Consider the following 12,965-nt stretch of genomic DNA (forward strand, 5'->3'; position numbering starts at 1 on the left):
ATGGAAGGAAGCACATCATCTGGGCTGGAGGAAGAAAATACAGGGAAACCCTTCTTAACTTGCTTCAAAGCTTGTCAGCAGTCTGCAGAAAAGAGGAATTAAGAAACCTCTCACCCTTTAGCTTTAGTTTCTCTCATTCTGCTGTCCCTTTCACATATTTTCCTCTTTCAGTATAAAGCTAAACTAGTTTTCCTCATTTGCAGATCAGAACAACAACGTATTTTTGACCTGCAAAAAAAATTTTATAATTTCATTACCTGCTTCTAATTGCATATTTGTTCTTCGACCTGAAGAAAGGGTGACACATATTGTGGAGGGTTATATATGAGGAGAGGAACATCACTGAAAAAGATTCTCTCAGACAACTTCAATATAGACAAAATACCAGATGCATACGGAAAAGACATTGAAGGTCAATCAAGATAATTCAGTCTGATTCTGTTAGAAGCAGTTTCACATTGATCGTTACTTTGGAAAAGTGAGCTTCTTGTAACATAAAGGAGGCACCAATTAAATTCTCCCCAAATTTAGGGGATGGCAGTTTAATACCTTCCAGTCCATTTACTGTTCCTAGACAAGTAGGAAAACCGTCACTATAAATCTCCACCTTATCTTTAATACAGCAAGGTGTTTATAGCTGTTCACTTCAGGCAATAGTTTCTGCTATTCATCTACTGCTTCTGCCTATTTAATTGCATTTTATCGCTATTACTCTTTTCCCTTCCCATGTGAAATTTCTCACAAGAAAATACAGTTAGGGAAAGCTTGCATTTTATTATGAACCACCAATAAAACACTCTCAAGGGCTGGCAATAGACAAACTAATGCACACAGCAAGCTCAACTTTTTTTCATGTGCCTTTTCATTTGGTTCCTCCCTCCTTTCACTTTCTGCCTACTCTGTTTTCTGCTATGCCAATCCACAAGCAATAACATTAGCTGCATGATCCCATACCAAACAGAAGTACCAGAAATCAAAAAGTTCCCATCCTCCTTGTATCTTCATTAGCCACAGAGCCCTTTTTCCACAAATTAGATTTTGGCATCTGAGTTTAGCTGTATTATCATGCACAATACATGCTTTTTGTTACTGATATCTATACCCCCTGTTCTGGCAGGTAACAAGCTGTGATGGAGACAAGGCCAAGACTTGCTCTGGTCACTGGAAATAGAAAATTTAAGAATCAAGATTGTCGCCCCAGAACAAAGGCTGTAAGCAGCACACTCATCTGTTTGGTGCTGCTGCCTACAAGCCAGCGAAGAGTAGGCTTACCTAGGGGTAGGTAATTTTGTCTTGCTAATATAGAACTCGCTTCCAAAACAAAACCGAAAAAAAAAAAAAAACAAAACCAAAACCCATCCCAGCTTATAATTTTAAACTCCAATTTTAGATTACAAAGGGAAAGCAAGCTTCCTGATGTAGAATATACCAATATCAATAACTATGTAAGTATTATAATCAGTATGCTTTTGAAACAAAGCTGCTTCAGTGGCTCCTCTAGGCATTTTTCACTTAATACTGCATTCTTCTCACATGCTTAAATAGGGATACAATACCAAATATTTATGTTTTACTTAAACATTTATGCTTCAGTATCTTAATGAATCAGAGTCTTGGACCACATGATTATAGTAAAGCAGTTATTCCCAAGCTACTTTGTGCAACAGTGCTCCCTCCCAACTTACCTCTACTGCTCACTCTTCCCCTCATAACTAGCCTGGGCACAACCCTGCAATGGTGAGATTAAATGGCTTCCGGTACAGCAAAATGTCTTGAACCTCAATCATATCTTATCCTTTCTTTTAGGTAGCTACACCCTGAAATTTGGAATGCACTGTATCAAATTTAACAAAAATAAACAGGCATATCTATTTTTTCTCACATTAAGAAACACCTATTTTAAGAAAATATCCTTCTCTGCTTATAGAGATAAAACACACTGAAGTTTATCGTTAGCAATTGCACATTCTGAAATATAATGTAAACAAATAGTACTGGAAATTCACATACATTCTTAAGCACAGCTTCCATTTTGATTATTACATGCTTGTTTCACTTCTGCTTATACAAGTTTTGTACACTGTAGTTACACCAATATTAAACCAGTAGGAAACGAATTTAACAAAACAGCAGATGTATAACAGCACCTCAGGGGGTCTGAAAATTTTCAGAGGGGAAAATTCTATCAAGGGAAATGTTTGGATTTTCCCTGAAAACTTCATCGATTCAGGACTGGGAAGAATGGGGTATGCTAATGATGCTGCTGATAGTCAGATGGTAGTCAGATTTCCCCTTTCCCAATTTAGTACACAGGTCTTCTCCATGGTAAGACTTTTAAGTACCAATAAACATTGTATTATAAGTGCTGTTAACCAGTATGACCAGCTGGGAGTTACAGGAGCATATACTAAAAGAAGAGAAGTAGGGCCATGTTCTACTATTACAGTAGTTTCTAAACGAACAGTAATTCCAATAAAATCTGTCATCACTACGTTTAACCCACTGTATTTTGTAAGCTTCTGCAGCAAGACAATAATGTTACTATTATCACTATTTAAACCAACCACACACAACAATAAGAAACAACTTTCTTCAAAAAGAGTAAAATAAATACCTGCAGGACTGCCAGCATTTTCTCCTTGATGCAGCTGAATACCAGCAGAATCTATAGAGTTTACTGTAACTGTCTGCAGATTTGGCAATTGAGCAGTGCTTAAACTAACTGGAGTTGACGTCAATGCCCCACCTGCTGCAACTTGACCAAGAGTGAGAGTCTGCACAGGGGTTAGAGTTATTTGTTGACCAGGTGCATTCTGAATTTGCAAGTTCTGCAAGTTCTGAACTCCTTGCACTTGAAATGTCTGCCAGGTTATCTGCCCAGAAGGGGTCACTGTTTGTGCCTGAATTAAAAAAGTTCCAGGATTCAGCTGCAGTTGAAGATTTTGAAGAGCCTGTTGAGATATACTTTGACTTGCTTGCACACCGTGGATTGTCTGTTGCGCAATACCTTGTACAATCTGGGCTTGACTGGTTGGCTGCTGAGACTCTTGAAGCTGTATGTGTTGTACAATTGGCTGTGCAGTGGAGACCTGAATATTCTGAGCCTGTGTGTCATCAGAGACTGATGTCTGGATGTAATTTCCCTGAAGATCAGAACTATGAACTTGACCACTAGTCGTGGTCAAGTTGTTTGCATTTTGTTCCAATATACTTGAACTGTCTATGGTAACGGGCAACTGTGATGAAGATGATGTTGGCACAAATAAGTCACTATCAGTGGCAGTTTCTGTGATTTCAGGAGAAACTTGCTCACCAGTCCTTTCAGAAGCATCTGAACTATCCATGGCTTGTCCAGTATTTATCAAGTGCCCATCTGCATTAATGCCTGCTGTCATGGTTTGAGAACCACTGCCAAGTCCCAGAGAATCTAGATCAACACTATTGATGGGTACAAAAGTAATATTTCCTGGCAGTCCTAGAGGGACGTTAGCAACTACTTGCGCTTGGCCAGGGAAAGACGAACCACCAATTGCAACTCCCTGAACCTGGACTTGACCAGACTGTGATAAGATATTCTGAATATTAGCTGAAGGTGTTCCAGAGGCAATGATGGTTTGATTAGAGCCAGGAATGATCTGAATTTGACCAGTTTCTTGATTTATACTGCTATTATCAGAAGAGGCTGCAAAGCCAAGTTGAACCTGCTGACCATCCGCTGTCTGGATCTGGGGTATTACTTGGTATTGTACGTTAGACACTGTACCATTCGACGAATCTGATCCTGGTGCAACAGAAAAGATTTGTTGATTTTGCAAACTCTGAATAGGAAGGACATACTGCCCACTTGAAGTTACTGTGGCCGCACCTGGTATCTGTACTATATTACCAGCTTCATCCTTTATAGTGGCAGGAGCTGCAGACAAGACCTCCCATCTATTTGGAGCTCCTGTTAGTTGCACAGAAGCCAAATCCCCTGTCTGAATAAAAAGAAAAAAAGAAAACACAAAATTAAAATGAGATGTACAGACTACATGCTAGCACAGTCATGCAATTCAACACTAGAGACTGATACACTACTGGGAAACATGCAGCGCAGCCCATATAAGTAACAGCAACACGATTAAAACTATGAAGTACAGGTACTGTAAGTGAGCTAATGCCTAGTTCGGGGTAACCAACCTGTGGGTCATGAGCTGCATGTTGCTCGCGAGCAGGTCAAAAGCAGCTCCTGTGCCATGGCTATGTCAGGTGACCCGCAGCAGGGTTATTCTGGTGTGGGGCTGCTGCGTAATCCAAATCCCTGGCTGTGGGAAGAAGGGAGCTGGCGGGGGCTGTTGGGAGCTCTCATCACCAGGTTACTCTGGGACTCAGCTACACTCCTTACCTAGCCTGGCACCTATCGCACAGAAGTGAAGTAATTGCCATGAAACCAGTGTCGCCTGTATCTCCTGGAGCTCCACTGCATTTTGACTGACTCTGTGTTACATATGGTATAGATGTGCATGTTGTGACTCTCAGGAGTACAGAGAGTGTTGAGAGGTGACTTAGTCACACAGTTGGAAAGACTGAATAGTCTCAGTTTAAGTTACACATAATACAAAGTCCTAGTATTTACAAGCTTGTATGAGTTACTGTTTCACTAGGGAAGAAGGCCTCTAAACTAAGGACTTTTACACTGAAATCATAGTTGGATTAGTTGCATGTATCCGTTAGGAGACACACAAAAAAATTACAAATCTATCTTCATTAAGTTGGAACAATAGTAAAGGTCAGTGTTACAGAACAGCCCCCCAAATGGTTAAAGAACCAAAGGACTGACGTAGATGCTTTTGTTTCTTATTCAGTAAAGGTAAATTGCACTTACCTTTCTTTACCAAAGCAAGCCTTTTCAGAATAGAGTATTAAGAATTAGGTTTAACATCCTGCAATGCTTAGCACAGATCTGTGTAGTCAACCAACTTGGTAAGTAACCACTAATCTAAAAAAGATGTAGTTAAGTTTCTCCTTATCTGTTTTATGGCACTACAGTAAACCAGTGGAGTAACTTTCTACTTAGCAACAAATAAACAACTCGTCTTACAACTCATTCAGTTCTGTGAAACCAATTTTGTCTCTTTGGCAGAGTCCACAGGACATAAAGCTCTAGTTTGTCCTTCGACACTGATCCTGTGATCACTCCTGGCAGGAAAGTTACCAGAGCATACCGCAGTTCCTTCTGATGCTGCACTCTGACTTCCTTCAGAATAAAACCTGGATATGCAAATTACAGCACACAGCTTATCTTCTCTAACATTACACTGAGACTTAGCCAGCCTGAATGAATCTTGTGGCATGCATCCGAGTGAATTTAGTCCACAGTGTAGGCTGGGACTTCCCCAGTTTCACTTTCTTATCCTCTTCCAAGCTGTGACACTAAAATGTTTACGCATACAAGAAAAATACTCTATTTAAGTCTGAGTGCTTATTAATAAAATAGTTCTACTATGCTTGGTAAACTTCATGTCCAGTAAGGAAACACACATCTTGGTTCCAAATTTCTCTGTACACACAGTAACTGTGAATAAAAAAAAAAAAAAAAAGAATTCTAGCCTTCTTTTGCTCTCAAAGATACATACAATCTTTCAGGTAATTTATTAGTAAATAGATACAGCATCACCAGAACAAAACTAATTTCACGGCCTTAATGCTTCAAGGATCAGAAAAAGGAGTAATGGTAATTCCATTTTATTATTTTATTTTCCTCTTATACTGATCAGCCTTTCATTTAAAGAACAGATTTAAATCCTTTACTCTTTCAAGCTCATAATTCATGAGATTAGAAAAAAATATGCAATCCTCCATATCACACCATCTTATCTAGAAAAAGGCAAAGAATTCCATTTTTCTTTACTACCATATTAGCTTTATACTCTCACATTTACACATCGGTACCAGCTGCTGAAATGCTGCTAAAAAGTTTGTAACTACTCAGTTCACTAGTACAGAAATAATAGCTGAAGGTTTCGTAAAGTATCAAAAGACACAGAAAATTCATACATAAACATCAGTCAGAAAAGACCAAAAGCAAAAATATGACTGTTACACGTTTAATGTGTGTCATTGTAAAATAAATGTATAATATAATATACTGATAGTATCTGTTAGAACAAGAGAGAAAGAAAAAGTAATGGGAACCATTTCAAGTCTATATAATTTCATACTAACTTAAGACTATGTACAAGCAAATGTTGAATGTTTAGCCTACAGGTGGCCTGACCTAATGCACCATACTGTGTCTCTCTCTACTCACACATAATACGTAAGAGTATCCTCCACAGAAATAGATCAAATGGAATCTGTTTCCTTTATGATATGGAAATGATCTGCCTTATTCTTCTCCTCCCCAAGCATATGTTAATTTCCATATCGCCATCCAATGGCTTTTGCCTTTTTCATGTTGGGCACACATCTCTCCTCACCTTTACATGATCTGGTGAAATCTGCCCTCAAATCCTATTCTGTAAGGGGTTTTGCCCAACAGAGCCACTCTTTTTGTAGATGCACTTGTCAGTCCCTGGAGGAGTTCAGGGTAGCCATGGACGTGGACATGAAGCTATTGCTACACATAGTACATGAAATGCCTGTTATTCACACATTGCTCTTATGATTGCCTTTATCAGACACTACCAGATGAATCATGAGGAGGGAGGGGCAAAAAGAGGGTGAGGCTTTCAAGAAGCTATCTGGCAGCTATCAAAATTATTAGTTTTAAAGCATGAAAAAAACCTGCATGGTAAAGAGTATTTGAGGATGATCTCTAACCTCAACCGGTTATCAACCTGTCGTAACAAGCTTGACTTATACCCTTTCTCAAAGTCTGCTGAGCTAGTAGGATATTTCTTGGGCTCCTCTTCCTACTGAAAAGAGTAGTAACTTCTCACTGCATCCTCAGCAATTAAGCATTGTTGCAGTAAATCAAAGTTCTACCACTGATGTATGAGCAGCAACATCTGCAGCCCAGTCACTGATCTTTACAGCGCAGTCATAGTAGACCAGAGTTTGCTTGCTGTCTATTAGCCATCCATCAAAAATACTAGAAAATTCTACTAGGGTAGAAATAAAGCAACAGATCTCTTTCTTATCAACTGATACTCCGACAGCAGTTATATGAAACCTGTTCCTTTAAGAGAAGACTAGACGGTTGCAATCCAAAGGCTCTGGGACAAAGATCTGAGGAAAGTTTAGAATTAGCACTACTCTGCCAAGGAGGACAGAACAGGAAGCAACGGGGTGTTCACTGGAAGCAGTATCAAGGAAATGAGAGACAGAGACAGGAAGAGAGAAGAGAGTAGCTGGCACAAGGCATGTGAAGAATTAAAACCAAATGATAGGTCCACCTGAAGAAAGGTCACGTACCACCAAAGAGCGGAAGCAAGAACCGCTGTTCAGCCTGTCTTCTGACTCTTTAACAAGCTTTGTATAACTTCCAGTGGGTAAAATAAAAAGATCTCCCCAAGCCAAAATTCTCATCCCTGAAGAATGAGGGGTCATAATAAATAAAACTCTAAAAATTGTCTCGTTCAATTTGTTTAGAGAAAATTAAAGCAACATCAAGTCAAATATGGAAGGAAATAAGAGACACACACAAATGATGAAACACCTTTAAAAAGCAATCTAAACCATGCTGAAGGATTGGACTTGGAAAAAAAAAAATAAAACACCCTTCACCAAAGTAAAATTGGAAAGGGGAGAAGTATCTTTATAAGAACTGATATATGTTGTAGACACCTGTGCTTCAACATGTTAAGTGTGATCAACTGGACACATGCCATTACCCATCAGTATTTTACTGCTAAAGAACTTCAAAACATTTATCTCTGCTGGTCTATTGTGGACTGCTTTTTGCTGCTCTTTTCAGAAAGTCACTTTTGCCCCATTTAGTCCTGGAGCAAAAGCATCAGCAAATTGAGCAGAGGTGGACAGATAATGAGTCACGAGCTCCTAAACATTTAAAAATCACATACCTAATGAAGAAGATTGGCCACTGCCTCATCCAAATTGTTGTTTTATGAAAGAGTTGGGGCTCTAATGCATGAGCTTAATACCATGCATTTACCAAGCTACAGTAAACTATCTGTGCATTCTTAGGTCATTACAAATGTAAGATAAAATGCACTTGCTTCAACTCTTTCATTAAGGTATGAGCTATTACATTCTATCTTGTATTTGCCATAGGTTAAACACATGTTCAACATCAGTCACTGCGGTTCAGCTGACACAAAGCTGCTTGTTAAGGCAAATTAATTCTGTTGCATGTTTCAGCTGTCTTACAATGAAGCACTCAATTCAGAGAAATACATTTTCCCAAATCAAAAGTTTAGAGAATCAAAGAATGTTTCAGGGAAAAAAAGTATTATCTGGGGATGCTCAAAATGTTATTTTAAAAGCCAATTCCAATCTGGTGAAATGATTCTAACATTTAATTGTGTCTCATTTAAGGAACATCTACATCTTTTTGCTTGCGATGGACAACTGGACCCAAATCTTTTACACCTTGTTTTTAATCAGCAGAAGTTCAGAACCCATCTAAACTAAGACAATACAACGTCCTTGACATCAGTAGACACACGACAGCTGCAGTCTTCAGGAATGAGCAACAAGGAGGCATTTTTAACTAGACTGTATTTAACTTCATTTGTTTAATTAATCCATATATGTGTATTATTCTCTACAACTCTGTGCCAAAACAGAATTTTGCATAGAAGTTAGAGTGAAATGGTTCATTTTCCTCATGCCTTCAACTCAGGTGCTTAAGGCTCTATCAAATAATCAAGGACAAGAAAGATGACCTGAAGGCCAGTCATCTTCAACTTGATCTTTGGGAAGGCAATGGAGAAAATAACCTTGAAAATAACCTTGGAAAAAAAGAATTGCCTTCAAAAAACCTTGGGGAGAGGAAGAAAATGATCAGAAGTAGTCAGCCTACACTTCAGAAGGGGAAACAATGCTTAATTAACTAACCTGACAATCTTCTATGATGAGACAACTGGCTTGGTAGATGGCATTAGGCGGGGGATATTATTTATCACTACTTCCCTCAGGCTTTTTACTCTGTTCCCCATAAGAAAAAGCATTTTTGTCTTTTATTTTTACTTTTTTTACCATAAGGGTGATCAAACACTGGAACAGGCTGCCCAGAGACACAGTCCTGTGCAACCTGCACTCATTGACTGTGCTTTGAGCAAGAAGGTTGGGACCAGACAATCTCCAGAGATCCTTACCAGCCTCAACTGTTCTATGAAATCTTACACTTCTTAATAATGTTTACATTTCAGAAGAGAACTTTTTTGGTTTATGCTGTCTTTAAACATGGAAATGTTTTAAAACATGTATTTTCTTACTTTTACACTTGGTTCTGATCCAGCACTAGGAAGACACAATTGGAATGCAAAAATCAAAGAACATTTTAAAAGGTGAGCTTTTGGGAAGCATACTATTAGGCACCACATTCTACCTGAAACTTCTGTGTTTTGCAGAAGTATAAAACAGAGAGAAACAACACAATCCCAGGCAAACTTTTCTACAGTGGCTGAAAACATTCTGGTGGTTCACATCCAGAAACTTAGCATCAGGAAGCTGTATTATCACCCATAAAGGAAAAAATGGATGTCAGAATAACTTCAAGCCTCCTCAAAACCATCATATAAGCTAGAGAACTGAGAAGTATGGGTAACTCAGATACATGGCATTCATCCATATTTTTGCCTAGCATGAAATTTACAATGCCTTCAAACTTCTCTATCCTATCACCACCATTGGTATTTCCACCTAAACTGAGGTTAAGCTGCTTGCATCTCAGACGGTTATAGTAACATTCTGAGGCATAATAAACTGGAATTCCAGGTTTTCATTAAGTTCTGTGAAGCACTGATACTTGATTCTAAAGCTCAAGATACGCCAAAGCAATCTTACAACACTCCAACCTCTTTGTAAAAGATGCAAACAAATGCTTTGTCTACAGCACAGAAGCGATACTCGTCTTCCCCACTTCCCGCCATAATTGCTGATTATTAACCTCTTCAGATGTTTTCCACATCTTGTTGGTAAGCAACAACACAAATATATCATTCCTCCTGCCTTTTTTAAGACTAAAGAATCAGTGTAGCCTGCTGCATCCTAGATGCAACTATATACCACAACTGGGGCAGTCACCTCTGACAGCTCCCATTCTTTGGAAGCTGAGAAAGCCAATGGTTTTCTCATCCAGCCTTCCTCTTTTCTCAATTCACTCACCTTCCAGCCATCCCACCACACACTCCCATCATAGAATCAACTAGGTTGACTCATCAAGCCCAACCATTACCCCAGGACTATCAGTCTTGCCCTGTATCCTCACCTACCACAGTCATGCCCAGCACAGCCATAAAAATGGCCCTTGAGAGCATGACAGTTCAAGAGGGTGTCTTCAGCTTTGTGTTGCAATGAAGTAAGAGAACAAACAACTGGTTGTCATCCCAATTTTGTAATTTCTTAAACAATCATCTGATCATACAACAACCATACAACTGGCCATCAAGGCTTTGTTGGATCTGAATTTTAGGATCTGCTTCCTCTTTTGTTTTCTCTCCCATGCACGGCTCTGCCACCTTCTGCTTTGCTTCTTTTCACCTAATACTAAGGTCTTTGCAGATGTTTAAACTGGAATGAAACTAGAGTATTTATAACTAAATGAAAAATAATCTGAAACTAGAAGTTTGAAGTAGAATTATTAGTTAGTGATAAACAGTGAAAAAGCAAGATCCAAATTAAAACTTCTCAGACTTTAAATTCCTAAGAGAGGGAAAGACATCCGGAGAGGTCAAAACATATGAGCTGTCATCCTATGCCAGGCAATAGCACGTAAGATCCCAGCAAGGCTTTCACACATGCCACCAGGTAGCAACATCTGAGGGGAAGTTTCCATGACAAGCATTTGAACCAGCCATGGATGCAGCAGTATGGCAACCGAGGAGAAGATTCTCAGGTAAGCAAGCCACAAGGTCAAGGCCATCTACATTAAAACCAAACACCAGCAGGCAAAACACAAAGCACTGCTGTTGGATGACTGTAGGCAGAAAAAAAATCATGGTGTCAAAGCGTAAGGTGAAAGGCTGCAATCTCCCTCAACGCACAAAGACGAGATTAGCAGTAATTCCTTGCTAGTATTTTGTCATCCAGAAGTAAATAGAGCTCTAACCAGAATCCTGGGCCAAGCTGAAAACCCTGTGGACTAGAGACAACCTGCCCAGTTCATTGACAGAATGGAAGGCAAACAGGGTTGAGTTTAATTCCATCAACTGTCTTCTTCACTTGCTTTCCATACCAAGCAGTTGTCACTTTCATTAGTATTTCTATTTCCATGCTAATCCTTTCAGTGGCATAGAAGTGGCGTCCACTCAAACAGCAGGCTTGGATTCAGATATCAACATAGAATCATAGAATAATTTCAGTTGGAAAGGTCCTCTGAAGGTCATCTGGTCCAACCCCTGAGCTCAAAGCAGGGCCATCTAGATCAAAGCAAATACAATCACGTTTGCTCCAGCTCTTCCCCATATCCCAAACATGTAATATTCCTTGCATTCCTATGAGAGTTTTTTTGTTGCTGTTGCTTTTAAATCATACTGCTGGTCTCTTGGGGAGCAGCTGCAGCATGCCATTTCAGCCAGGAAAGCAGTGTGCAGTAACTGGCTAGCCTAGTATAGTGGCTCCAGCCCTGCCAGCTCCTACCCAAGCAAATGTCAGTCAGTAAAGCATTAACAAAATATCCCCAATGAGTCAGCACCACTTTCCTTATACATGCAAGCTCTGCAAATGCTTCTAAAAGGAGACGCACAGTTTAACTTCTCCTATCCACTTACAAGGATTGGGAGTTCTACGAGACATTCAGCAGTCAGAACTGCAGTCCAGGTATAAAAAATACTGGGGAAGGGCTGCCTCCCCATTGCTGCATTATGTACCATCACCCACACACAGCTATCAAACAGATGCATCTATACTCCTGAGAAAGGGATGAGCATCACAAACCCCAGGATGACAATTATGTCTGTGTCCATGCACACAGATTTAATTTTCCATACGAGTTATGAGTTACCTACAATTTAAGCCTTTTTAGCTTCTCCCTCTTCCACCCCCAACAAGATAGACTCAGGGGGCCTGGGGGGTGGGGAGGGTGTGTGCGCGCGCACACGCGGATCTTTATTGCACTAAATCCCTTTCAGTATTCTGTTTTTCAAAAGGAATATATTTCAGGGACTTCAGTCTCTCCCTTCCTTTTATTAAGGTCATCTTAATTAACTCCAGTGTCTACTTCAGCTACTGTAGGTATCTCCTCCGATTTATATTTAGTTTCCACCCAAAATATTCTGAATCATTCAAGAGCTATGCAGTAGGAGTGTAAAAATTACCAGAATGCTATAACCTACCTCACAGCAGATATGTAGGAGGGGCCTATCTTCATGTATGGAAAGTAGTGAGTTTATATTCATATTTAGTTTTAACTAAGATTTTGGCTTCTCTTGAATTGCTTCCGCCTTGTCCTGAAAAGCCCTTATACATAAACATAACAACAGACAAATTTAACAGAAATAAAGTACTATTTCAAAACTGCTTTGCCCATTTTGAACTATCAGGAACCATTTGTGTCCTATGCTAGCACTTTAGCAGCCTGTCAGACCCAGCACAGCTCATGCCAAGCCATCGATCTATCCTCAAGACGCACAAAAGCTTGAAAATGAAAACAACCTTAAGATAGATACAGGAAAGCAATCTATCATTTAAGCATCACTCATTTTTCGATATGTATGTTTATGCAAGAGACAGATCCAACATTCCACTTTTCAGCACCGTATGCATCTGGTATCATGAAACAAATCTTAGAGGTATCAGGCACTTAACATTGTCTAGAAGGATCTTTAAAACATGTTGCTTAAGAAAATAAACAGGTTCAG

General features: G+C 39.5%; 1 protein-coding gene across 1 annotated transcript in view; it reads right to left on the reverse strand.

Annotated features, from left to right (window-relative positions):
- Positions 1–10,037, reverse strand: part of SP3 (Sp3 transcription factor) — a 30,895-nt gene extending 20,858 nt beyond the window's left edge. The window contains exons 1-2 of the mRNA XM_010015477.1: positions 9,963–10,037; positions 2,615–3,977 (exon numbers count right to left, since the gene is read on the reverse strand). Coding sequence (XP_010013779.1) covers positions 2,615–3,977; positions 9,963–10,037 — 1,438 coding nt within the window. The remainder of the gene's footprint in view (positions 1–2,614; positions 3,978–9,962) is intronic.
- Positions 10,038–12,965: the final 2,928 nt, after the last annotated feature.

The sequence above is a fragment of the Nestor notabilis genome, unplaced genomic scaffold (assembly GCF_000696875.1).
Source record: "Nestor notabilis isolate BGI_N333 unplaced genomic scaffold, ASM69687v1 scaffold8865, whole genome shotgun sequence".
Classification (NCBI taxonomy): Eukaryota; Metazoa; Chordata; class Aves; order Psittaciformes; family Psittacidae; genus Nestor; species Nestor notabilis.